The sequence below is a fragment of the Lepidochelys olivacea genome, assembly GCF_965140295.1.
Source record: "Lepidochelys olivacea isolate rLepOli2 genome assembly, chromosome: 1".
NCBI lineage: Eukaryota > Metazoa > Chordata > Testudines > Cheloniidae > Lepidochelys > Lepidochelys olivacea.
This window is the reverse complement of record NC_140411.1, coordinates 21,791,244-21,816,184: the sequence shown is the minus strand read 5'-3', so window position 1 is coordinate 21,816,184 and position 24,941 is coordinate 21,791,244. Positions and strand designations below refer to the sequence as shown.

At 42.2% G+C, this 24,941-nt stretch overlaps 1 protein-coding gene across 6 annotated transcripts; it reads left to right on the top strand.

Moving 5' to 3' along the window:
* The first annotated feature begins 196 nt into the window (after positions 1-196).
* On the top strand, positions 197-20,275 carry CCDC90B (coiled-coil domain containing 90B). 6 transcript variants are annotated; one of them, XM_084649729.1, is made up of 9 exons: positions 197-218; positions 6,180-6,299; positions 8,875-8,981; positions 11,511-11,612; positions 16,466-16,507; positions 16,590-16,661; positions 16,747-16,800; positions 18,523-18,637; positions 20,014-20,275. In XM_084649729.1, exons 2-9 carry the CDS (start codon positions 6,215-6,217, stop codon positions 20,067-20,069), a joined length of 633 nt encoding a protein of 210 aa, XP_084505855.1. In that variant the 5' UTR covers positions 197-218; positions 6,180-6,214; the 3' UTR covers positions 20,070-20,275. The 6 variants fall into 6 exon arrangements, with proteins under 6 accessions (XP_084505855.1, XP_084505853.1, XP_084505854.1 ...); XM_084649727.1 differs by lacking the exon at positions 197-218 and adding an exon at positions 240-547; XM_084649728.1 differs by lacking the exon at positions 197-218 and adding an exon at positions 240-559.
* Positions 20,276-24,941: the final 4,666 nt, after the last annotated feature.

The following is a 24,941-nucleotide window of genomic DNA, read 5'->3' as shown; positions in this document are numbered from 1 at the left end:
GTATTCGCAAAAAGAAAAGGAGTACTTGTGGCACCTTAGAGACTAACCACCTGGCAGGAACAGAAGTGATGCTATAGCAGGGACTGTTGGAGAGTAGACAGGCAACGCTGAGAAACTGAACGAGTTAATGAAATGATAGTTGCTTGAAGTTAAATAATTCACCCACTAGATGTCTCTATCTGCTGTACAGCATTCCAGACACAGCGTGGCTCCTGAAGGTAAACAAAGACAGATCACATAGGGGGACCAGATGTCCCGATTTTATAGGGACAGTCCTGATTATTGGGTCTTTTTCTTATATAGGCTCCTATTACCCCGCACCCCCCGCCCTGATTTTTCACATTTGCTGTCTGGTCACCCTACTGGAACTAGAGCAGTGTGGATGCCTGTTCCTTAAGTGTCTGTAGAGTTATCATGTTTAAGATGATCTGTGATTCCATACATCACAGCAGTTTGTAAATAAGAGATGAGCCTCTCATGTGATCTGTAGGAAGACCTCTAGGAGACCACAGGAAATTTGATTCCCTCTCTGCAAAGCCATCCCCATGTAAGTATCCAGGTAGGTACCAAGTACTGAGCTCTGTTTGACTCCATTTAAAATTCTTATCTGCTCCAGAACTAGGTGTCTGGGAAACCATGTAAGGATTCACAATGGAGGTAGCCCCATAACTGAACAATTAAATGTGTGCAAGTGGCTGTGCATCTACCGGTGCATGAGTGCATCTGTGTGGGTATTGCCCCTTTGCACAAGTGTATGCATGTGTGGGTGTGCATGAGTGAAAGTGTGCTCGTGCGGCTGTGTGCACGCGAGGGGGTGTGCATACTGGTGGAGGCGTGCGGGGACGTGTGCGTGCGAGGGAGTGAGTGTGCAGACGTGCGGGTGTGTGCACGCGAGGGGGGGGATTACGAGTGGAAGTCTGTGCCCGGGTGACCGCACCAGGGCGCCGCGCCCAGGCCGCAGGCTGCGTCTCCGAGGTGCCGGGCGGCCCCGCCAGACTACAATTCCCAGAGCGCCCTGGGGCGCCCGCCGGGGGCGCCGGAGCCGCCGGCGCGGGGGGGGCGGGGCGCTGTCCGTGGCTCTGCGGCTCGCGGGCCCCGCGCGGCGGAGGAGGCGGATGAGGGGCGGCGGCGGCGGGCTGGGCCGGAGGCTCCTGGCCACGGGGGACGGCTGGGGCGCCGCGCTGCCGGCCCCCAGGAGAGGTGAGAGGCGCCCCCGCGGGGGGGGGATGAGTTTCCCCGGTGGGCACTGGCCGGTGTGAGCCCCCCCCCGCCCCACTCTGGCCGGTGTGAGCCCCCCCCCCGCCCCACTCTGGCCGGTGTGAGCCCCCCCCGCCCCGGTCAGTACCCAGCGGGGAGAGCTCGTAGCCCCCTTCCCCCCCCCCGGTGCCACAGGCATGAGTGCGGGTCGCCCTGTCAGCAAGTGCGGGGGCCTGGCCTCATTGTGTATCTCCGTGCCGAGGGGCTCCCCCATCACGGACCAGGGCCCCAGCAGGGTGCTAGGCGCTGTACAAAAGAACAAAATCGCAGCCCCCGCCCCAGAGAGCTTGCAGTCCAAGCCTAAGGCAAGAGACAATGGGCGAGTATGGTGGGGGAGGCCTTGTCTACACGGCCACTTTACAGCGCTGAAACATTCTCGCTCAGGGGTGTGAAAACACACACACACACACACACACACCCCCGAGCGATGTGGGTTTCAGCGCTATAAAATGGCCGTGTAGAGCGTGCACCGGGGTAGCTATTCCTCTCCTAGGGGTGGTTTTTTTGCAGCCAGGTGAAAGCATTGCTGTGGCAGCGCTTTAAGGTTGGTAGTGAAGACATACTCTGAAATAATACTGGGCATGATTGGCAGCAGTCCCTGCTCACTCTGTGTCAAACTGCAGTCTAGGTGTTTTGTGTTGGTTTTTTGGTGGCATCACAGCAAAGAAGGGATTTGAAGGAGGACAGTGAGGTGGATTTGCAGATTTTTATGGGAATTTCCTTGTAGGCATGAGGAGCAGTGAGAGTGAAAGCAGGAAAGTGCTCATTTGAAAATATAAGTGGTTGACTGAGAAGACTGGGCTTACTGGCAGAGCAGAGGTGGGAGTCGAGCTCAGTAGTGTATGAGAATCGATAAGTAGCATGTGGGGTGATGTGCAAGCACGTTGGAGGACAGGGTTAGAATTCAGAATTATTTTGACAAACTGGGAAATTGGTCTGAATTCCACAAGATGAAATTCCATAAAGATAAGTGCAAAGTACTACACTTAAGAAGGACAAATCAGCTACAAAACGGATTATAACTGTCTAATTGGTAGTACCGCTAAAAAGGATCTGTGAGTTGTAGTGAAAAATCACAAACTGAATGTGCACCAGCAATGTCATGCAGCTGCAAAAAAGGTCAGTATTCTGGGCCATATTAACTGGAATGTTGTTTGTAAGACTCTTGCTATTTGGCACTGGTAAGGTCCCAGCTGGAGTACTCTGTCCAGTTTTGGATGCCACACTTTAAGAAAGATGTGGACAAAATAGAGAGTCCAGAAGAAAGCTACAAAAATGATAAGATTTAGAAACCAGACCTTTGAGGAAAGGTTAAAATGAGCATGTTTAGTCTTGACAAAGGAAGACAGATGGAATACCAGATAACAGATTTCAAATATGTTAGAGACTGTTATAAAGAGGATGATGATCAATTATTTTGTATACCCATACAGGCAGGACAAGAAGTAATGGGCTTGATCTGCAGCAAGAGAGATTCAGGTTAGATGTTAGGAAAAAAAAACTTTTCAACTATGAGGATAATTAAGCTCTGGAATAGGCTCCTAAGGGAGGCTCTAGAATTCCCATGAAAGGTCTTTAAAGTGAAAGTAAATTGCTTACATTTGAAATGTTAGAGAAGGGGGAGCCAGTGGAGGGAGGCAAAGAGAGGGGTGAAGTACTCAGTGTGATGAGCTAGGAAGATGATCTTTATAGGAACATTTTGAATGGCTATAAGCAGGGCAAGAATGTCAAGGCCAGCAAAGAGGATGTGAAATGAGAGCCTGGACGAGCTTTTTAGCTGTGTGGGTGGATAGGAAAGGCTGTATCTTGGAGCTGTTGTGCAGAAAGAATTAGCAAGATTTCGGTGGAGCCAGGACCTAAAGAGTGGGGGCTTGTGCAGGGGTCCTGTGGAAAAAATAGTATACCATCACATAAATAAAGACTATCAGAATGCACACAGGCAACCTTAATTCTGACATTTCCTAACTTTTGAGTGCTTGACTTTGCAACCTTAACATTCTCTTAATGGTTTGGAGTTTTTTTGCATGTAATATAATATGTTCAGTCCTGGTCAAGAAAAAAAGCACTGCAAGACCAGAGGGGACTGACTGAGTGAGGTAGGTCTGTATAATTAATAGGCTGACCCCAAGTCCTGTGATGCCCGCAACTGGGGCTGATCCCGAGCCCCATGCTGCCTGGGGCTGACCCCGAGCCCTGTGCCCCCCCCCTGACCTTGGGGGCTGACCCCCCACCCCCAAGTGCCTCACTGCCCACAGTGGGGTCTCCCCCTCCCAACCCCATGCCGCCTAGGGCTGACCCCCACCCCCAGACCTGTGCTGCCCAAAACTGGGGCTGATCCTCCCTCTCCCCCGTCCCCCGACCTGAGCTCTGTGCTTACCCCTGCTGAGGCTGATCTCCCTTCCCCCCAGCTCCCTGCCTCCCCGGCTGAGGCTGATTTCCCCCAACCCTGGGCTGCCCAGGGGTCAGCTCTGAAGCCAACACTGTCCGCCAGCAGCAAATTTCTCCACTTTCCTGCTGGCGGGCAGTGCTGCCTTCAGAGCTGCTCCCTGGGCAGCAGCTGCCACTATGCTCTGCCTTGCAGCTGGGACAAATGCCCAGTTTTGGTGAAGAAGTAGGGACGGCCGGGACAGAGCTGAAAAAGGAGACTGTCCTGGCCAAAATAGGATATATCGGCTCCCTAGCCAGCCCAGGCCCTGTTGTTCCTGGTTGGCCCCTTGGTCCCAGAGGACCAACCCCCCTGCATCGTGCCCCATTGCCCCTAGCTGGCCGCTCTCTCTGGGGTACCCCATAGAAAACATGGGCCTGGTGGGCTCAGCCTCCCTGCACCAGCCTCTCCTCTCTGGCAGTATGGTAAGTCCCTGAGGTAAAATCCACCCTCCCTTGCGAACAAGGGCTCACTCAGCTGAAGGGAACCCACCTAGCTCAGTAAAAGGAGGCGAGCCTGGCGAGCCCAGTACCAGAAACCACCCATCCAGAAGCAGCAGTAAGATACCTTCCTCACCCTTCTCCTGCACAAGTTACTGCTTGCTCCTCCCCATTGTTGCCCCCTGTCCTCCAGGCCCTCCTCCTGCACAAGTCATCGCTTACTTCCCCCCTCCTCTGTCCGCCCCGAACACTGAATGCTTGTCTGAGTGATGGGCAGAACAAGAAGTAGGCCTGAGTGGACTTGTAGGCTCTAAAGTTTTTACATTGTTTTATTGTTAAGTACAGTTATTCTTTTTTACGTAGTTCTACATTTATAAGTCAACTTTTATGATAAAGAGATTGCACTACAGTACTTCAATGAGGTGAATTGAAGGTTTTTTTACCGTGCAAATGTTTGTAATAAAAAATAAAGTGAGCACTGTACACTTTATATTCTGTGTTGTAATTCAAATCAATATATTTGAAAATGTAGAAGACTTCCAAATATTTAAATAAATGGTATTCTATTATTGTTTAACAGCACGATTGGTCGTGATTAATTTTTTTAATTGCTTGACAGCACTAGTTAGAAGTGAATACTTTATAGCATTGGACAGCTGGGAATTATTAAACTTAAATATTGTATATTGCCACATAAGCAATTTACATGCATTTCTTAAATAGAACTGTACCTTTTCTCTATCCCAATCATCTTAAATTTAATATAGGCTTTGTATAGATTAGGAAGTGAGGTCAGGATTAATTAACCACAACTAGTTCCCTAGTGTAGATGCAGATTAACATTGACTTTGATTTAGCTGGAGGAGGTTGGCCCTATGTGTTAACAAATGCTGATCTGACCTCTATTTCTTTTCCTAATCAAAGCCATGACAAGACTAGGACAACAGTTTAGTGAAGGGAGAGAGTTAGTGGTAGGAAGGAAGGATTTGTACAAGAAATGGGTTTTCAGCAGGGATTTAGATGTGAAAGACAGGTTTTGCTGGATAGCAATTAGGAGACTATTTGAAACAGGTTGGAGAAGGAGATGCACAGAGGAGTGAAAGCTTCTAGGAAATTAGAGATGCAGGCATGGGTAAATCACAAGAACTGTTAAAACTTCAAATCACAGTTCTTTATATCCTCTGGGATGTCATCTTTCATGCAGTAAAATCAATTATCTCTAACTCAACAAATCTGTGATATGTTAGGTGTTAAAATCATGTGTCAAAGTCTGTTGCCTAATTGGTTAGTTGGTAAACCAGTAAATTCTTCCCAAGCACTGGCACTGCATAATTATTGGTGATTTATTTACATAGCACTACTGTTTTGTGTGTCACTAGCAGATGCAGTCCCTTTGCTGATAGGGTGCTGGGGAAGAAGTTGATGTGAAGAATGCAGCTGGTGGGTGTGTAGTTTTCTGACAGGGCCAGCTGAATGATGCTAATTGTGCAACCCATTTCTTGTTGGCTACATTAGAACAGTTACACTTTTAAAAGTAGAAACATAATTTAAATGCCTTCCTTTAATAGTTAATACATTACCGATAATCATCAAAAAGAACAGGAGTACTTGTGGCACCTTAGAGACTAACCAATTTATTTGAGCATAAGCTTTCGTGAGCTACAGCTCACTTCATCGGATAATCATCAAATTATTCAATCACAGTGTTTTGATCTTTGGTATACCCGGAGGCTTGGATACCTGAATTTGGGATTGTTGTTTGGGGTCCTAGTGGTGGAGCAAACCTTTGTAAAGACAATGAGGACAATTATGAGATTTAGAACATTTAGGGGAAGGAGAAAATGCTGGCTAGACTGACTACTTCCCTCTGCTTTATAGTCAAGCCATTGAAGGAGGACCAACACTCTTTGTTGTACACATATTCGTGCACTGGGGTCCTCCTTTCCACTATGAAAGATTATGCAGCAAAAACTCTTTAATGTTGTTGCATTCCATGATAAAATTAACAAGGAAGTGAATGAGTAAACAACTTCTTAATGGCTTCTTGCCATTTTCAGGTTTTGCTGCCACAGCCCCTGTGAAGTCGTATGACATGAGAAGAGTTGAAATAACCCCACTGGAACAGAGAAAGCTAACCTTTGATACCCATGCATTGGTACGAGAGCTGGAAGTGCATGGTGAGCAATACCTATTAAGTAACTCAAGTGAAATCAAACTGCTACTTTCCCAAAAGTATTAAGGGGTTCCTATTTCTCATGCATGTCTGTTACTAGCTGCTACAGTGTAAATGGAAGCGTTGCATGTAGATTGTTGTCTATACAGCCATAAAAATAAACTGAGTAAGGTAACATTTACTTACCTTGTAGGTTTGTGGAAGCTTATATGTAGTGCCTTCCGTCAGAGAAACTTAATGCACTCTGTAAGTGTAAAGTATCACTAAAATATAAAGAATAACTGTGATGGTCGTATTAAAATCACCTTTTAAAATATACATTCCTTCTTCCAGTTCCTAATAAGCCCTTAATTTATTGAAATTGAAATTTTAAAAAAAGCTAATTGACTTTTCCCCCACTTGCTTTTTGTGTACATTTTTTTCATTTCACTCAGCTTGGACAATGTAGAAACACTGTATAAAAAAAAACAAACCATATCCAGTTCTCATACGCTAATATGATAGTGCAGTGTTGGGGATTCAAACACTTCAGAGGAATGCTTAAATCCAGGTTGTATTGGAATTTTTTAAAAAGAAAATGTCATAGAAACACTTTGATTTTACGTTTTGTTAAATTTTGCATACGTCAGGTTAGGCCCCAAATTTAGGTTATGTAAAAACAATGTTTCTTTAAAAGGTTTGATTTAAAATGACAGAGGTGGGAGACTAAATATATTGTAGCATTCTATCCTTCACTTGCCTTTTTATACATTAGTATCATATCTCATATAGCCCTCCACTGGGCTCAAAAGTGATTCATCTTGCATATCACCTGTGCTGCATTGCTTGGGTGCAGTCTAAGATTTACCTGAACACTTAACTTTACATTTTCTTTCTCAAGTTCGTTTGTCCCATCTTTGATATGGTCTTGCCTTAGATAAAAAAAACTCAGATATTACAGTGATCAAGCTCTAAACATAGAGGTTATAGGCATTAGAGGAGGGAAGAGACCTATTGAGTCCAATCTCCTTCCAGTGTAAAATATTTACAGTACAAATAGATATTATGACATTCTCCGAACTTCCATGCAGCTTGGGTGTGGATTGGGCTGGTAATTAGAAAAATGAGCTAGTTTTTTTTAAAAAATAATTGAGACTCCAGGGAAGCTAAAGCTTTAGAATCAGACCAAACTACACATAAAGTGTTAGCACTGGTAAGTAAAAGTCCTAACGGCCAAATTTTGGCCTGGTGTAAACAGGTGCAGTGCTCTTGAAGTCAACAATGTTTCACATGCTTATGCCCAGTCTGAATTTGCCTCAAAGGATGTGGAGCAATTTCAGTCTATGTAGGATTCCCTTATTAATTTCATTCTTTTTTTTTCCCCTAGGATGCACACTCTGTAGCAGGATAAACCTGGTTTATTAAATAGTATTTGTGAGTGTCATAAATACACAGGGAAGGGTAACCACTTTTCTGTATACAGTGCTATACAATTCCTCCTGGCCAGAGGCAAAACCCTCTCACCTGTAAAGGGTTAAGAAGCTAAAATAACCTCGCTGGCACCTGACCCAAAATGACCAATGAGGGGACAAGATACTTTCAAATCTGGAGGGGGGGAACAAAGGGTTTGTCTGTCTGTGTGATGCTTTTGCTGGGAACAGATCAGGAATGCAGCCTTACAACTGCTGTTAAGTTCGTAAGTAATCTAGCTAGAAATGCATTCATTTCCTTTTGTTTAATGGCTGGTAAAATAAGCTGTGCTGGATGGAATGTATATTCCTATTTTTATGTCTTTTTTTAACTTAAGGTTTTGCCTAGAGGGATTCTCTATGTTTTGAATCCGATTACCCTGTAAGGTATTTACCATCCTGATTTTACAGAGGTGATTCTTTTACCTTTTCTTTAATTAAAATTCTTCTTTTAAGAACCTGATTGATTTTTCATTGTTCTTAAGATCCAAGGGTTTGGTCTGTGTTCACCTGTACAAATTGGTGAGGATTCTTATCAAGCCTTCCCCAGGAAAGGGAGTGTAGGGCTTGGAGGGGATATTTTGGGGGAAGACGTCTCCAAGTGGGCTCTTTCCCTGTTCTTTGTTTAAAACGTTTGGTGGTGGTAGCATATGGTTCACGGACAAGGCAAAGTTTGTACCTTGGGGAAGTTTTTAACCTAAAGTGGTAAGAATAAGCTTAGGGGGTCTTTCATGTAGGTCCCACATCTGTACCCTAGAGTTCAGAGTGGGGAAGGAACCTTGACAGTGAGAAAATACTGTACATTAGGAAAAACTAAATAGCCCGTGGCAGTTGAACAGGTTGCAGATTATGCTCCTGTTGCATGCGGCACCTGCAGAAGGTCATTGGTTTTTGTAATTCAAAATATAATGGATGCACTTCAGATTCAAAGCTGAAAAAGTTCAGAATTTTGAAAAGTTGGTGATCTTAAAAGTTTTGGTAGCTTGGTGGTTGAATCCATGTCACTGGCAGTGTGACTTGTAACTTACCTTTGCACTTGCATACTGAACTTTATGCTTGTGTAACTTTTGCTTGCCTCTCCGTACAATTTTTGATTTCATCTTAACCTGTCATCCTTCAACTGTCTTCCAGGTTTTGGTAAAGAACAAGCAGAGACCATTGTATCAGCATTAACAACTTTGTCAAATCTCAGCCTAGACACAGTCTACAAGGATATGGTGACCCAAGCTCAGCAGGTGGTAAATCAGTGATTTATTGTTTCCTTGTCATTTTATATGTCCATGAAGCATCATATACACAAATGGTGCTTTATAACATATAGTAGTTTATATTTTTATCTTTTAAAATATAAGAGAACTAGTATAGTGGATACTTTTCTGAGGCAAATTGTCCTAAAATCCTAGCTGAGTTTAAATTAGAGAGGAATAAGTGATATCTTGCATTTACTATAGCACCTTTCATCCCATAGAAACCAAAAGTTCTTTCCAAAAGTAAGAATGATCTACAAATGCTATGCAGGGAGTGCTTCATCTGCTACTGAAAGGCAGCCTGTGGGGTGAGATAGCAACTGTTTAACAACGCACAGCAACACTGCACAACAGTTTAGGACAGGAAGTGAATTTCAAGGAAGATTATTCTGATTGTTAATCATGAAATGGATGCTTTAGGTAGAGGAAAGTAGCCTGTGTCTTTTATTTAACAATAGCATAGGTATACGGTATTGGCCTTGGTTGGTTTTTTGTTGATAAATTAAAAACCACCAAAACTGGTTCATGATGATCTTGACTCTTTCTGCATATTTGGCTCATGGAACTGGTCCTGTTATACAGTTCAAACATACACTGATGCTTCATGCAAAGAATCCTATTGATTGTCTTATTTAACTTGTAGGTTCAAGCTAGTTCTTGTAAAATTATGTGATTGTAGTAAGCCAGTAAAATAATTTGGTATGTCTGGGTGTACGGGGGAGGATAATTAATTTCATCATCACAAATGTGTGAAATTAAAAGGATCTAAGAATTTTACTCTTTGCGAAGTAGACAACTGGACCAGTGTAACTAGACTCCGATACAAAATAATAGTTTAAATAATTAATCAAGAAGACACTAGACTGAGAATTATATACCACTTATGTTCAGTGAGAATATGCAATTAAGCACAAATAGCACAAATTACTTCTCCATTATTAAGCCATGGAGTTTTATAGCCAACCGATTTTTTCCCTTAGTTATTTTTTTAATTTTTGAGAACTTTTACCATGAATAACTGAATTATGGGAGTAGAGGAGAACCCAAGAACTTGTTTTTTTCCTGTTCTTTTTTTTTTTTTTTATCTTTTCCTTTAATATGGAAACCCTACTGGCTTTGAGACCCTGCTGTGTCTAAAGAAGTATAAATGTACATTGCCTAGATCCCAAAGGTAGCTTCCTTTTAATAACGTGGGGTAGCTTAGTGAATGTTATATTCAGACTCAGAAATTTTTTAATTTTTTAATTCGGTGTGTGGAGATAATAGATCCAAACATAAGCACAGCCAACGTACTGTAAGGAATTGTAGGAAATTAATACAATGTGTGTTCAACAAAGTAGGGATCAGACCCGATGGAGGTTGTTCATACCTCTGAAATGTTCGGCACTCTGAACAAAACATTACGGCTATTCTTTCACATGTTTACAACTGAACATTGACTTAATACAGCTTTGAAATTTACTATGCAGAAGAAAAATTTTGCTTTCCCTTAATTTTTTTTAGTAGTTTACATTTAACACAGTACTGTATTTGCGTTTTTTGGGGTTTTTTTGGTGGGGTCTCTGCTGATGCCTAATTGCGTACTTCCAGTTCCAAATGAGGTGTGTGGTTGACTGGTCAGTTTGTAACTCTGGTGTTCGTAACTCTGAGGTTCTTCTGTAATTTTGAATTGGAACTGAGGAGTACTAACTCTCTTGAATCTTGAATTGGGACTGGGCATTTTCCTTCTCACTAAGCCCAATAGCCTCAAAAGCAGGCTCCCACGTAATTCCATGTCACTAATATTTAAAGGAACAGTACAATGAAACTGTCTAGGACCTGTAAGTACTACAAGATCCTGAGGTCAGGTAGGTTTTTTTGTTCATTTCAAATCCAAGGGTTCGTATTATTTTTTAAAATTCTAAGTTGAAGTGAATTTAGAGCTTGTGCAAGTGGCAGCTTGACAGTGCTGGAAACTGAACTCTGTCCACACAATAGGTAAGTCACTGAGATTTCCTACAACGCCTTGCCAATGTGCCTCATCACATTGGGGTGAGAGAGTAGTTTGGTATCCATAACCATTCAGTCCTTGGCCTCTCCACCAACCCTTATAGCAAGGAGGACTCATTAGTGCTAAATATGATTATGTCCACTAGGAACTGGACTGAGACCGTTAGCTTATTTCATATGGGCATCAAAAGTAAGTGGTGACTGAAGGTTCAACCAGGGAATTCTGATCTATTTTATTGACCAACTTTGTGGGCCAAATACCTGTGGCTTTTCTACCTTAGTTTTAGAATTGTTTTATAAAACAGCAAAAGTAAAGGTTCTGAATCCCTCGAACAAACTCCAGCTTTTCATTGTCTGTTACTATGTGACGTTTTTTTTTATGCCTGACAGTCACCAGTTAATGATTTCATGCACAACAAGACTTTGCTTTCTGTGACCTAAGCAAGTCTCTTTCTTCCTGTTGCAATGCAATGCTTGAAAAGGTCTTAGCATTTCTTAGCAGTTCTGAGTGATTACTATATTATTTCCTAGGAAATAACTCTGCAGCAGATAATGGCGCATTTAGACTCTATTCGGAAAGATATGGTCATCCTAGAGAAAAGTGAATTTGCAAACCTGAGAGCAGAGAATGAGGTACTACTGAATCTTTCTAACTGAACAGATAAATTGCAAAATATGTTGAAGTATTCTTTTTGGAACCAACTGTTTAGATACAAGCAATCACTGATACTTTCACCAGTGCTGAAAGCTTAGTTTTCTTGTTCTTTAAAAATTAACAATCTGTCTGTGACTCTTTCTGCCTTGTAAGTGGCATGTTTGGTGTTCATATAAACATAAATTTGGGATACAGATTCATACAATTTCCCCAGAAGAAAAAAACCCATATTTAAATCCTTGAATGGTCTAATGTACTTTTAAGGCCTATTACCATTATTTAATGCTGGAAAAGTGTATAGTTCTTTGAGACACAGAATTCAACAAAACTTTATGACGTAGGTTATGTCTACACCATGAAATTAGGTCGATTTTATAGAAGTCGCTTTTTAGAAATCAGTTTTAGACAGTCGATTGTGTATGTCCCCACTAAGCGCATTAAGTCGGCGGAGTGTGTCCTCAATACCGTGGCTAGCATCAACTTACAGAGCGGTGCACTGTGGGTAGCTGTCTCACAGTTCCCGCAGTCTCCGCTGCCCATTGGAATTCTGGGTTAAGCTCCCAATGCCTGATGTGGCAAAAATATTATCACAGGTGGTTTTGGGTACATGTCATCAGTCGCCCCTCCCTCTGTGAAAGCAACGGCAGACAATTGTTTCACGCCTTTTTTCCTGGGATACCCGTGCAGATGCCATACCACGGCAAGCATGGAGCCCGCTCAGCTCACCACTGCTGTTATGAGCATTGTAAACACCTCGCGCATTATTCTGGAATATGTGCAGAACCGGGCTAAGAGACGCCAGCATGAGGACGATTGTGAAGAGGACATGGACACAGATGTTCCTGAAAGCATGGGCTGTGGCAGTTGGGACATCATGGTGGCAGTGGGGCTGGTTGATACAGTGGAATGCCAATTCTGGGCCCAGCAAACAAGCACAGACTGGTGGGACCGCATAGTGTTGCAAGTAGGATGATTCACAGTGGCTGCGAAACTTTCGCATGCGTATAGCCACTTTCCTTGAACTTTGAGTTGCTTTCCCCTGCCCTAAAGCGCCGGAATACCAAGATGAGAGCTGCCCTGACAGTTGAGAAGCGAGTGACCATAGCCCTGTGGAAGCCTGCAATGCCAGATTGCTACCAGTCAGTCGGGAATCAATTTGGAGTGGGCAAGTCTACTGTGGGGACTGCTGTGATCCAAGTAGCCAATGCAATCACTGATGTTCTGCTATCAAGGGTAGTGACTCTGGGAAACGTGCAGGTCATACTGGATGGCTTTGCTGCAATGGGGTTCCCTAACTGTGGTGTGGCAATAGACGGAACGCATATCCCTATTTGTGCACCGGACCACCTTGCCAACCAGTACGTAAACAGCAAGGGGTACTTCTCAAGGTGCTGCAAGCACTGGTGGATCACAAGGGACGTTTCACTGGCATCAACATGGGATGGCCGGGAAAGGTGCATGACGCTCGCATCTTTAGGAACTCCAGGCTGTTTGAGCAGTTGCAAGAAGGGACTTACTTCCCAGACCAGAAAATTACCGTTGGGGATGTTGAAATGCCAATAGTTATCCTTGGGGACCCAGCCTACCCCTTGCTCCCATGGCTCATGAAGCCATACACAGGCAGCCGGGACAGTAGTAAGGAGCAGTTCAACTATAGGCTGAGCAAGTGCAGAATGGTGGTAGAATGTGCCTTTGGACGTTTAAAAGCTCACTGGTGCTGTTTGCTGACTAGGTTAGACCTCAGCGCAACCAACATTCCCATTGTTATTGCTGCTTGCTGTGTGCTCCATAATATCAGAGAGTAAGGGGGAGATGTTTATGGCGGGATGGGAGGTTGAGGCAAATTGCCAGGTGGCTGATTTTGAGCAGAGAAGAATTTGAGCATTTTGAGAAGAGCACAGCAGGGCGCGCTGCACATCAGAGAGGCTTTGAAAACCAGTTTCATTGCTGGCCAGGCTACGGTGTGACAGTTGTATGTGTTTCTCCTTGATGCAAACCCGCCCCCTTTGTTGATTTTAATTCCCAGTAAGCCAACCACCCTCCCCCCCTTCAATCACAGCTGGCAAAGGAAATAAAGTAACTGTTGTTTTGAAACCATGTATTCTTTCTTTATTAATAAAAAAAAAAAAGTGAGATAACTGACAAGGTAGCCCTGGTGGGGTGGGGTGAGGAAGGAGGGAAGGATAAGGCCACATTGCTTATTGTAGCCATGCTACAAATCAAAACTGTTTGAATGACAGCCTTCTGTTGCTTGGGCCATCCTCTGGAGTGGAGTGGCTAGGTGCCCGGAGCCTCCCTCCCTGCGTTCTTGGGCGTCTGGGTGAGGAGGATATGGAACTTGGGGAGGAGGGCAGGCAGTTATACAATGGATGCATCGGGGGTCTGTGCTCCTGTTGGCTTTCCTGCAGTTCCAACAGACGCTTCATCAAATTCGTTTGCTCCCCCATTAGCCTCAGCATTGCCTCCTGCCTCTGCTCTTCGCGCTCACTTAATGCTTTCCTGGCCTCTGCCACTGAATGTCTCCATGCATTAAGCTGTGCCGTATCAGTGCGGGAGGACTGCACAAGCTCGGAAAACATGTCATTGCGAGTGCATTTTTTTCGCCTTCTGATCTGCGATAACCTCAGGGATGGAGATGATAGCGGGAGCATAGGAACATTTGCACCTGGGGGGAGATAAAAAGGGAGAGTAAAATTTAAGATGATACATTTCTGAGAACAAAAGGGAGACTCTTTCACAGTGGATCAAGTAATTCACAGCAGACAGCACATGTGCTTTAGGTACGAGGTCGCATTTTGCCTTTTATATTGAGTGCCTGCTGGTGTGGTTACACATCACACACGGCTGGGCAACAGAATTCGGTTTCCAGGCAGCCATGGCAAGCCTTTTGGTATGCGGGGTTGGCTTCTTACGCCTTCATAACATATGGGAATGGTTTCAAACTGCAGCGCCATCCTTTCCCATAGCAAGCAATGCAGTTGGGTTTCACATTTAAAAGGAGGAGCTGCAGTTTTCGGGTGGATGTGCAGCACACACCTCTCCCCACCCCACCGCATAGCTATTCTCTGGGATGATCCCTTTAGCCAAGCGCAAACAACCCAGCATGAACGGGGGTCCTTTTACTGTTCCCTTACAAAAATTCCCCTATTTCAATCAGGTGACCATGAATGACATCACTCTCCTGAGGCTAACACAGAAAGATAAAGACAGAATGTTGCTTGAATGCGACCAAAACCCAGGACCATTTGCTGCCATGCTTTGTGCTGCAGTGATTCCAAACTATTTGCTACTGGCTTGGCGTGGTAAAGTGTCCTACAGTGGAGGACGAAATAAGGCAGCCCTCCCCAGAAACCTTCTGCAAAGGCTTTCAGAGTTCCTCCAGGAGAGCTTCATGGAGATGTCCCTTGAGAATTCCTGCTCCATCCCCAGACACGTTAACAGACTTTTCCAGTAGCTGTACTAGCTGTGAATGCATCCCAATTCTTCAGGGCAAATCAAACATTAAACACTATTGCTTTTAAACCCTGTACTGTAGTTACAAATGTGCACTTACCAGAGCTTCCTCCTCCGGCTTCAGGATCGGGGATCCTGCCTTGGGAGGGTAATGGCTCCAGGGCGATGAAAAGCTCCTTGCTGCCGGGGAGAACGGATTCACCGCTTGCCTGCTGCGCATTCTCCTCCTCCTCTTCCTCATCCACAAAATCCTCCTCCCTGTTGCGTGAGACTCTTCCCCCCCCCCTTGCAGGTGTCCACAGACAGTTGTGGGGTAGTGGTAGGGTCCCCCCTAGAATGCCATGCAGCTGATCATAAAAGCGGCATGTATGGGCCTCTGCCCCAGAGCAACCGTTTGCCTCCTTTGTCTTTTGGGAGGCTTGCCTGAGCTCCTTAACTTTCACATGGTACTGCTGCGTGTCCCTGTTGTAGCCTCTCTCCACCATGCCCTCTGCGATTTTGGCATATATATTAGCATTTCTTCTTTTTGATCGGAGTTCGGTCTGCACAGATTCTTCTTCCCCATACAGCAGTCAGATCCAGTGTCTCCCTTTCGGTCCATGCTGGAGCTTGTTTGCAATTCTGGGGGGACTGCATGGTCATCTGTGCGGCTGAGCTTGCCACATTGACCAAACAGGAAATGAAATTCAAAATTTCCCAGGGCTTTTCCTGTGTACTTTGCTAGTGCATCGGAGTTCAAAGTGCTGTCCAGAGCAGTCACATTGGAGCACTCTGGGATAGCTCCCAGAGGCCAATACCATCAAATTGCATCTGCACTACCCCAAATTCGACCCAGCAAGGTCGATTTTAGCACTACTCCTCTTGCTGGGGAGGAGTACAGAAGTCAATTTTAAGAGCCCTTTAGGTCGATGGAATGGGGTTGGTTGTGTAGATGCATTCATTTTTAAATCGACCTAACCTCATAGTGTAGACCAGGGTTTAGATATTTTTACTTCACTTTCCTTTTCCTGAGAGTATTTTGTATATTCATGGATGTGTTTCCACTATTCTTAGGATATATGAGCCAACATTCAGAATGACAAGATGCTTAGGTGCACTATCCATAGACATTGATCCACCCACTTGGTTTTAACCAAATTTTAAATAGCTCTAGATACCAGACGTAATTGATATTAGAAGTTTGACTACTATTAACATGTCTAATCTGGGACAGACAGGTCCATCCACGAAAAGATTTATTCCTGAAATACCATAATTTTCAGTGATCCACTTCAGTCAGTGTAACAAATATGTGATGGCAATGGTCTGACTATCCAGCTAAAATGGTTAGTCACTTACGACTTCTGTAAAATGGTCTTTTTTTTTCCTTTGTACCTAGAAAATGAAAATTGAGTTGGATCAAGTTAAACAGCAGCTAATGGTAGGTAAACAGCAAGTACCTATAGAGTCTAATATTCAGGGAAGTGTGTAATTAGTTTATTTTATCTTTGTTTCTTTTGAAGAATGAAACTAGTAAAATCAGAGCTGATAATAAGCTGGACATAAATCTGGAAAGGAGCAGAGTGACAGATATGGTAAGCTGTTTTTAAAAGATGTCTCTATCAATTGTTTGCCATATTCCATTACTGAGATTGTAATTTCTCCCTTCTTAATCTGTAGTTCACAGATCAGGAAAAGAATCTGATGGAAGCAACTACAGAGTTTCATAAAAAAGTGAGTTAGCACTGTTCTGTAATAATAATTGACAATTTTATATTATGGACTCAGTCCTGCCTTCATGGACCCAAAATTCTGACTGGAGTTAGCAGGATTTTGAGTGTACAAGAAATGGAAGATACCACATGACTTAAACCTGTGTTTCTTAAGCACGCATTAAAACACTCATATACACATGTACAAGTATGAATATCACAAACTGGATCATGTTCTAATGCATCTAATCTGCTTCCTTTGAAATAACTGTTTGCATAAAACTTTAAAACATTATGCATGACTTTTTAATGCTGGTGGTTGTGCTCTTGTATTTTAGCTGTATTCTGTATTAACATTTCTAGCACAAATAACTCTATACAGTTTATATTTATTTTAATGAAGACTTGTACTCTCAAAGAACATCAGGAACCTAGGTCCTTTACGCTTGGTCAGAATTTTCAAACCTGCTCTCTATGATGTTCTGTCCGTGGCGTCCCTCCTTCTCACTCTTCATGCTTCAGTCACTCACACGGTTGCACCTCCCATCGCTACACCGGTGGCTCACGGGTCTGCCTCTCCACTCCTGACCTGTCTCCCTTCACCCAATCCTTCATCTTTAGCCTGTTTTTATAGTTGTTTCCCAGGTGTCTGATCATCAAACTTCACACAGCCAAAACTGCTCCTGACCTTTCCTCTCAAACCCTCCCCATTCTCTAAGTTCTCTATAACTGCTGACAACACTAGCCTTCTCCATATCACTCAGGTCTTTGACTCCTCACTCTTTTGCCTTGCACATCAGTACTATCTAACTTCCCACTTCTTCCATAATATTTCTAATGGAATTTGTGGGTACTTGGCACTTCAGAGAAAATAAGGCCACTTTAATTAGGTGCTTAAACATGGTCAGCATTGCAGTTAAACTGATACAGAACTTACTGTACCATGTTTCCATGGTAAAATATATGGAAATTAATTAATTTAACTCTCTAGACAAAATAATTGGCTGTTATTTCCCTTCCTGCCATGTTGTATATGTTTTGTAGCCAGTAACTGCTCTTGGAAGGTCTTAAATATGCTGTTTGAGTGATGAAACAGGTCTCTCTCCTTAATGAAGGTTAGAAGAGGTGTAATGTGCTAAATCAAGGTCACTGCTAGGTAGACAGTATAACATAAAATATAAACCCTCAAGCTTCTGGACATAGCCAATTGCAAACTGACTGGGGTTAGAAAGAAATTTCCCCTTTTGGACAGATTATTTCTTAACTGTCAGCTGTAGAGTTTCTTGTACCTTTCTCTGAAGAATCTGTTACTGGCCATTGTCGGGGCAGGATGCAGACAAAATGGAACATGGGTCTGAATTCATAAGGCAGTTCATGGAAGGGGAGGGGAATATTTTTTTAAAAGTTAATCAAAATATACATCCATGTTGAATGCTCCCCATAGACAGATTAGTTGGGGCATTTGACACACATCATGTTGAACTCAATTTTAGCTTTTTCTTTGCTATTCCCCTTTGAAAACCACTCTTCAGTTGCATTACATACTGCTCTGCTCATCTTGTAAGCTCACTTATAGGCTACACATCTTAATTCAACAAGGGTTTTGAGATTTTTCATTTTAATAGATGTTTTCTCTTTACGTAGAATAGCTGACAGCATTGCCGTCTGTTTTGTTTTGTTTTTTTAAGTTGAGGGAGCAGGAGATGAGACCCATACATATGCCATGTCTTGTAATGTATTTCAGGATTCAAATACCAACAGTGCTATTGCAGAAATCAGTAATAAAATTGATACACAAATAGCCTCCTTAAAAACTCTCATGGAATCAAATAAACTGGAGACAATACGTTATTTGGCAGGTATGTTGGTGGGGAGGGGCATTAATACTGTAGTGTGTTTCAGAAATGTAAAATTTGATTCAAAGTGCAGATTTTAGGAAGCTCAGTTCTTGGAAAGCTCCTTTGGTAGCCTGGTCATAGTTCCTGAGTTCTTTCACATTAAAACATGAGCAGCAAACAAAATGAGCATGTGTATATACATAATTATGAAAATAAGACCGTAGATGTATCTCGCAAGAGGACAAATTAAAGATATGGTCTCTAGGCCGAAAAGTTTAGTCTCAAGTTGGGTGTGGCAAGGGATCAAGTAAATGATGGGAAATATTGAAGCAAAAGGAGGTCAAGAGGTCATTTGTTCTGCTAGTGAACATCTCTTGTTTAGCTTTTATCATAATTTATAAAAGGATTATTTGACATAAGACCATGGGTAGGCAGAAAACTTGAGAGGGACTTCGGTGGGATCACGATTGGGCCCAAAATTGGGATAGAAGGACATGAGTACAGGATATAAAAACTGCTTCCCATGACATTCATCCTTGCTGCAGTCAGCAAGCCCCTGCTGCAGAGATGCCCCAGTGAAAACCATCCTGGGCCCCCTCAGCCACCAAAGAATTGTTCTGGGGCTTAAAGCTAGTCTATAGGGAGTGAAGTGGTATATTCACATATCAATATGGTCTGATGTGGTGGTAGTTTGAGTTGGCTTGCTCAAAAAAGTCTTAAAAGCTTATGACTTCTGTTGCATGCACTTACTGATCTGTAGGGAGATCTCGACCTTGATCAATGTACCTTAACTACAAGTAGCAGTAAACTTCCCAGTCAAGTTTTCAAAGAAACATGCTTTCAAATTTGGTAATTTATGTAAGCTTTAAAGAAAACAAATTGAGCTCAGATGAGATTCATTTCCCAGTCTGCCTGTAGACAGTAAAAATTACACAGAATTGGAGGTGGGTGAAAGGGAAGTAACCAAACAATTGTGGAATTGAGAAAGCAAGTCCAACAATAAGAACTGAACATGGTTAACCCCCTCTTAACCTTTGCTAAACTGCTGGTTCAATAAGTATAGAAGGACAGTTGTTGAGATTTCACACACTCTGCTCTTAGCTACCCCGACATTGTACCAGTTATGTGTATTGTCAACTGAGTTCTCTCTTAGTTGAAACATCTTTTTGATTTGTGTACTGAAAACGTGTCATAACTGCCCCAACCCTTAAAATAGTTTCTGTACAGAAAGGTTTGAAACTTAGAGAGAAGCACTTTTTTAAAATAAAATCTGTTTTAGATTGTCTCGTATCATCTAGAGTTCTATACATCCTTCTGTCTGTGGCAAAAATGAATTCCTTGCATGTAACACAAGGTGATATTGAGTGTTATATTAATTATTTCCTTTCTTTTTATAGCTTCTGTTTTCACTTGCCTAGCAATAGCACTGGGATTTTATAGGTTTTGGAAATAGACCCAGTGGAACTACTGCACTACAGATAGAGGAAGAAAAGGCCACCGACATCATGGAACATCTGTTTGGTCATACTGTGTTCGCTACTGCGGGTATTCGTAGTGCCTTTGTTCTTGTATTGATAATGTGTACTAAAAAATATTCTCTGTAATAATAAAGGTCAAAATAGTTAGGGGCAATAATAGGAACCTTTCCTTAACTTCTAATTGATTCTTCAGTGGCCCTTTTTTCAAAAACCTCATACAGAAGAAACATTGAATCTGTGTTTATATAAAATCAGAATGTTTTTTGGCATAAGAATCAAAGAACATGTCCTATGATTGATTTTGGAAAGGTTCTGTTCTCATGAACATTTATCCCACTCTCACGTCCCCGCCAAAGGTAAGTGTTTACCATCTGATGTGACCAAATGCAAGGAGCTATCCTACTCTGAGACTTCTGTGCATCTTAAACTACTGGAGCTGCAAGTTTACGTTCCATCCCGATTCTCCTCTCCCCTGCCGGGTGAGATGTGTCCCCCACCTTTATAAAATTGTTAAAATAAAGCCTTTTCAAAAGGATCCCTTTCCCAGCATAAAGCTGAGTCTTATAGATTAAAAATAACTAAAATGCTCACCCCTTCTTTGACAGTTTCCTCCACCCATACAGCCAAACGATTTTTTAACTCCCTTGTCTGAGGGGAAATGTCACATTTGGCAATGTGTGTGTATAACTCCCTGAGCAAGACAAAGGTTGGCTTTTGACTCCTTTCTGTTGCTGGAGATACAGAACTCGCCTATATGGTCCATATCCTTTACCTGAAAGCAGAATCTGGCTTGAAATGTGGAAATCTTACATTTCTTTCATGAAACTGCTGATGCTCCTGCCTCCAGATCCCTCTAGAAAGCGGGTGAGCACCATAGTCCTTGGGAAATAAATTGGTCCCACTGACTGTTCTAAACCAAACTTAAATCTTGATCTCTTTACCTTCTGCCAATGGCTGATAAATTTCAACATTAAGACATGACAGGATGGGAGGATATTTTTGCAACGTTTAAGCAACCAATCGTATTTTAGTTAAGTCCTTGTCGCAGGAGATTATTTTTCACCACAAGTGTAATTAAGTAACAGTGTTATACCAATAAAATAAAAACCAGCAGGATCTTATTAAAGGGAAAAAGGCAAAATACCACATTTATTGTGAATACAGAAAGAATCCTAGTAAGCAGTTAGTTATAGCTATAACATCACACACACACACACATACGTACATACGTTCTGCAAGGTTGTTATCATAGTTACCAGCCTTAGAGTTGCTCATGCAAGTCACTTGCTCATGCAAGTCACTGGCCAGGTGGCCTGGACATGAAGAGGGAGCAGGGCCTTGTCAGATACTCATCTGATGCTCCTGGAAGTTGGTTTGCAGAATCAGACCCCAAAGTTCTCACTTTTTAGAGTCTATTTTTATAGGAATTTCTTCCTATGCCAGTCTCTGGGAATTGCTTCATCATGCTGTTGCTGAAGCAATTCCCAGATAGCACATTCCTGATGGCTCCAAGATGTTATCTTGTTCTTTGGTTCTCCCATTCTTGAGGCTGTTGGGTGGATTCCAGTCTGCCCTCCGGGGGGTCCTCTGGTTATTTCCACTTGACGCCTTTTTCAGCCGATGGACACTGGATTCTTAGGCTGGCACCTCCCTGATCATTCAGTTATTATCCACACCAAGCATCCATCCACATACATCCTCTATCTCTATTTTAATCACAATTGTTAATACAGCAAAAGGGCGGGGAGTCTCTGGGTGCTGTTTCTGTTGTTAGAGTATTGCTTTGAGTCTCTCTCTCTGTGAATTGCTTTGAGAACAGACTCTGTCTTAGAATGTACTAACGCAATTAGCAGCTTGCAAGTTTCACACACAGAGGGAGAGAAACAGCACCAAAAACCAAGAGACCTCTTCATTAGTAATACCCTGGAATTGAAACTATGGGGAATCAAACTCATTTGTGATTTTTAATACAGAACTTCTTTAATATGATCCAACATAATCCCCCTTTTGACACTAAGATTTATAATCGTCAGTGTCACTTTCTATGTAGCCTATTCAAGAGAAAGTACTGTGAGGCAATTTGAGTTTGTGATTCCAATTCATGCCACATACATGATCCTAGTGATGTATCTTTACTACAAGGTTCTGGGGCAACAGGCAAGGTGAGGCACACCCATATTTGAGGAGTCCATTCAGTACAACCTCTAGTGTCCAATAGCTTCCCTCCCTCCCCAGCCCACTGGCTCAAGGTCCAGGGTAGCCAGAAGGATCCCATGTGTAATATGGGGAGTGGGTTAACCTTCAATACCTTTGCCTCCAGGGATTGTTGGTGTGCAATTTTGACAACAGTTTCTCCCATTAACAAGTCTGGTTTACAATACTGGAAACATATTGCATCCATTCATATTGATAAGTGTCAAACAATGATCTCTTTCTTTTTTTAACAAATGCATCAAACCCTTAATATTTCCCAATATGACCCAGAACATTTTGTGTTCCAAAGTAGCTAGTGCAAGTATCTGCATTTCAGTGCATCCCATAGCTATGGCTGTGTAGTTTCCTATTTCTAATATTTTTTTTTCTTGTGGATAAGCCATGTGGTAGTATTAAGCCATTACTAAAGATTCCATCGGCCTTTTAGGTTACGCAGACCAATTTGGACCAAGTCTACATTGGCATGTACTTGTTTTTGTATCAGGCTGTCCTGTAGCTGGGAGAGAAAGCTTAATTTATTTTTAAGTTCCTGCAGGTCTTCAGTATTTTTTTTTTAAACACACAACAGTGCTAGCAACAAGACAAAACATAGAACCCAGAACACAATTTCTATTGTGACAGTAGATTCATGGTATTAGGTTGCTTTTCAGCTGGCATCAGCTTTTCCTGATTTTCTGAAAGACAAAAAGAACATGTTTCTACCCCTTTTGGGGTGGCAGATTATTGCTTAAAATATTTCTTTTACAAATACCCTTGCTGATTGCAGGCAAAACAGAGGAATTGCCCCCACATTTTCCTGTTTTTGTTCTATAGGCAGGCCAGGTTTCAATGGCTTTTATCTTTTAAGGGTTATGGGGAAATTATCCCACTGTTTAGTCATTAAATCCCTGAGTTTTCCTTCTTATACAGCAGACCAAGTTTATAATGTTTTTCCTGCTGTGTTAAGCTTTAAGTTTTATTTACAGGTAATAACTGAGAAGCATCATTACCATACGACCTTAAAGGATTTTTCCAAAAATCATACACACTATACGTTGTTACAGAGATACTTATTATCATTAAATTTATTAAAATTATCTTTCAGAGTAGCAGCCGTGTTAGTCTGTATTCGCAAAAAGAAAAGGAGGACTTGTGGCACCTTAGAGACTAACCAATTTATTAGAGCATAAGCTTTCGTGAGCTACAGCTCACTTCCTCAGATGCATATCGTGGAAACTGCAGCAGGCTGCAGTTTCCACGATATGCATCTGAGGAAGTGAGCTGTAGCTCACGAAAGCTTATGCTCTAATAAATTGGTTAGTCTCTAAGGTGCCACAAGTCCTCCTTTTCTTTTTGTAAAATTATCTTGTTATCCCATGCCTTTTATTTAGACAATTTGTTTGCTGACCAGGTATGTCCTTTATCTGCAGCTCCTTTGTGCTGCTAGTTCTTTCCTTCCTTTATCATTTAGGTAATTTGCATTTTCACAGAAACTTCCTGCTTTTGGATTTAGAGCCATCAGCAGCTCAGAGAGTCTATCTTAAAAGGGACACAATCAACTTTCACCAGAGTTTTGATTACTTTTAACTTCTGCTTCCAAAACACACAGCAATCTGAAAAAGAAAACCCAACCTATTGTGGCTCCCTTTGGAGCCCTAATAGCATTTTAATTAAGTAGCATGGTATGTTTGCATTTCTTTTGCCCCTTCTATAATATACCCTGCACATGTTCTTGGGCAAATGCACATTCCTTCCATAGTTTAACTTCTATAACATTATCCAGATCCATTTTTACATAAGGTGTCACTATTTCTTTTTTTGCTTACAGAGTTTTCATGTACCTTTATCAAAGTGACAGTCTGATTACTCAGAGCCATTTTAAGACTAAGTGTTTCTAACATTGCTTCTTTTTGTTTTGTGCACCTCACCCCTGCTGTTGCTTCAGAGAGGCACTGTCTTTTTTTTATTTTTTTTTTTTACTACAACTCTCATCTGCTATTTTGTTACAAAAACAAACAAACAAAAAACAAACAAAAAGAATCCAAAATTTTTTCTTTTTTATATTCTCCTGATTTTGACTGCCCTGCTGCAGCCACAACTTAAAAACATTTTAAATTTTGTAAAACATTGAGTTACCTTTTAAGGGTTAAATGCCAAATCCCAAAGCCAAACAACACTAATTACCTGTGTCTAGTAAAAAGGTCTGTCAGTTTTGCAACTTTGAATTAAAGAGTCAAATGGATTTTTAGTGGCATTATTTAAAACAAAAACAAAACTAACTGGTCCTTAGAACTTTACATATTTACACACACACAGACAGATACATACACATTTTCTTTTCCTTAACATCCCTTCCACACTGCTCTGTTTTTTACATCTTACATTCCCTTTATACATTTGAGGCAGTTAAGTTCCAATAGAACCCTCTTATGTTCTTTTAGCAAATTTGACTAAATTGTCCAGTCAAATGATTTTAAGTTTATTTTTGCCTGGCTAATTTACAGACATTCCTTTGGAAAAGGGCCCATTTTTCTTTCAGAATGGCTGCAAAGAAACCAAGAATGCTCTTTCTCTAACACTTTTCCTTTTTAACATTTTCGGTTAAAAGTTGTTTGGGTGAAATACAAAGTTTAACTGCTTAATTCCCTCCAGCC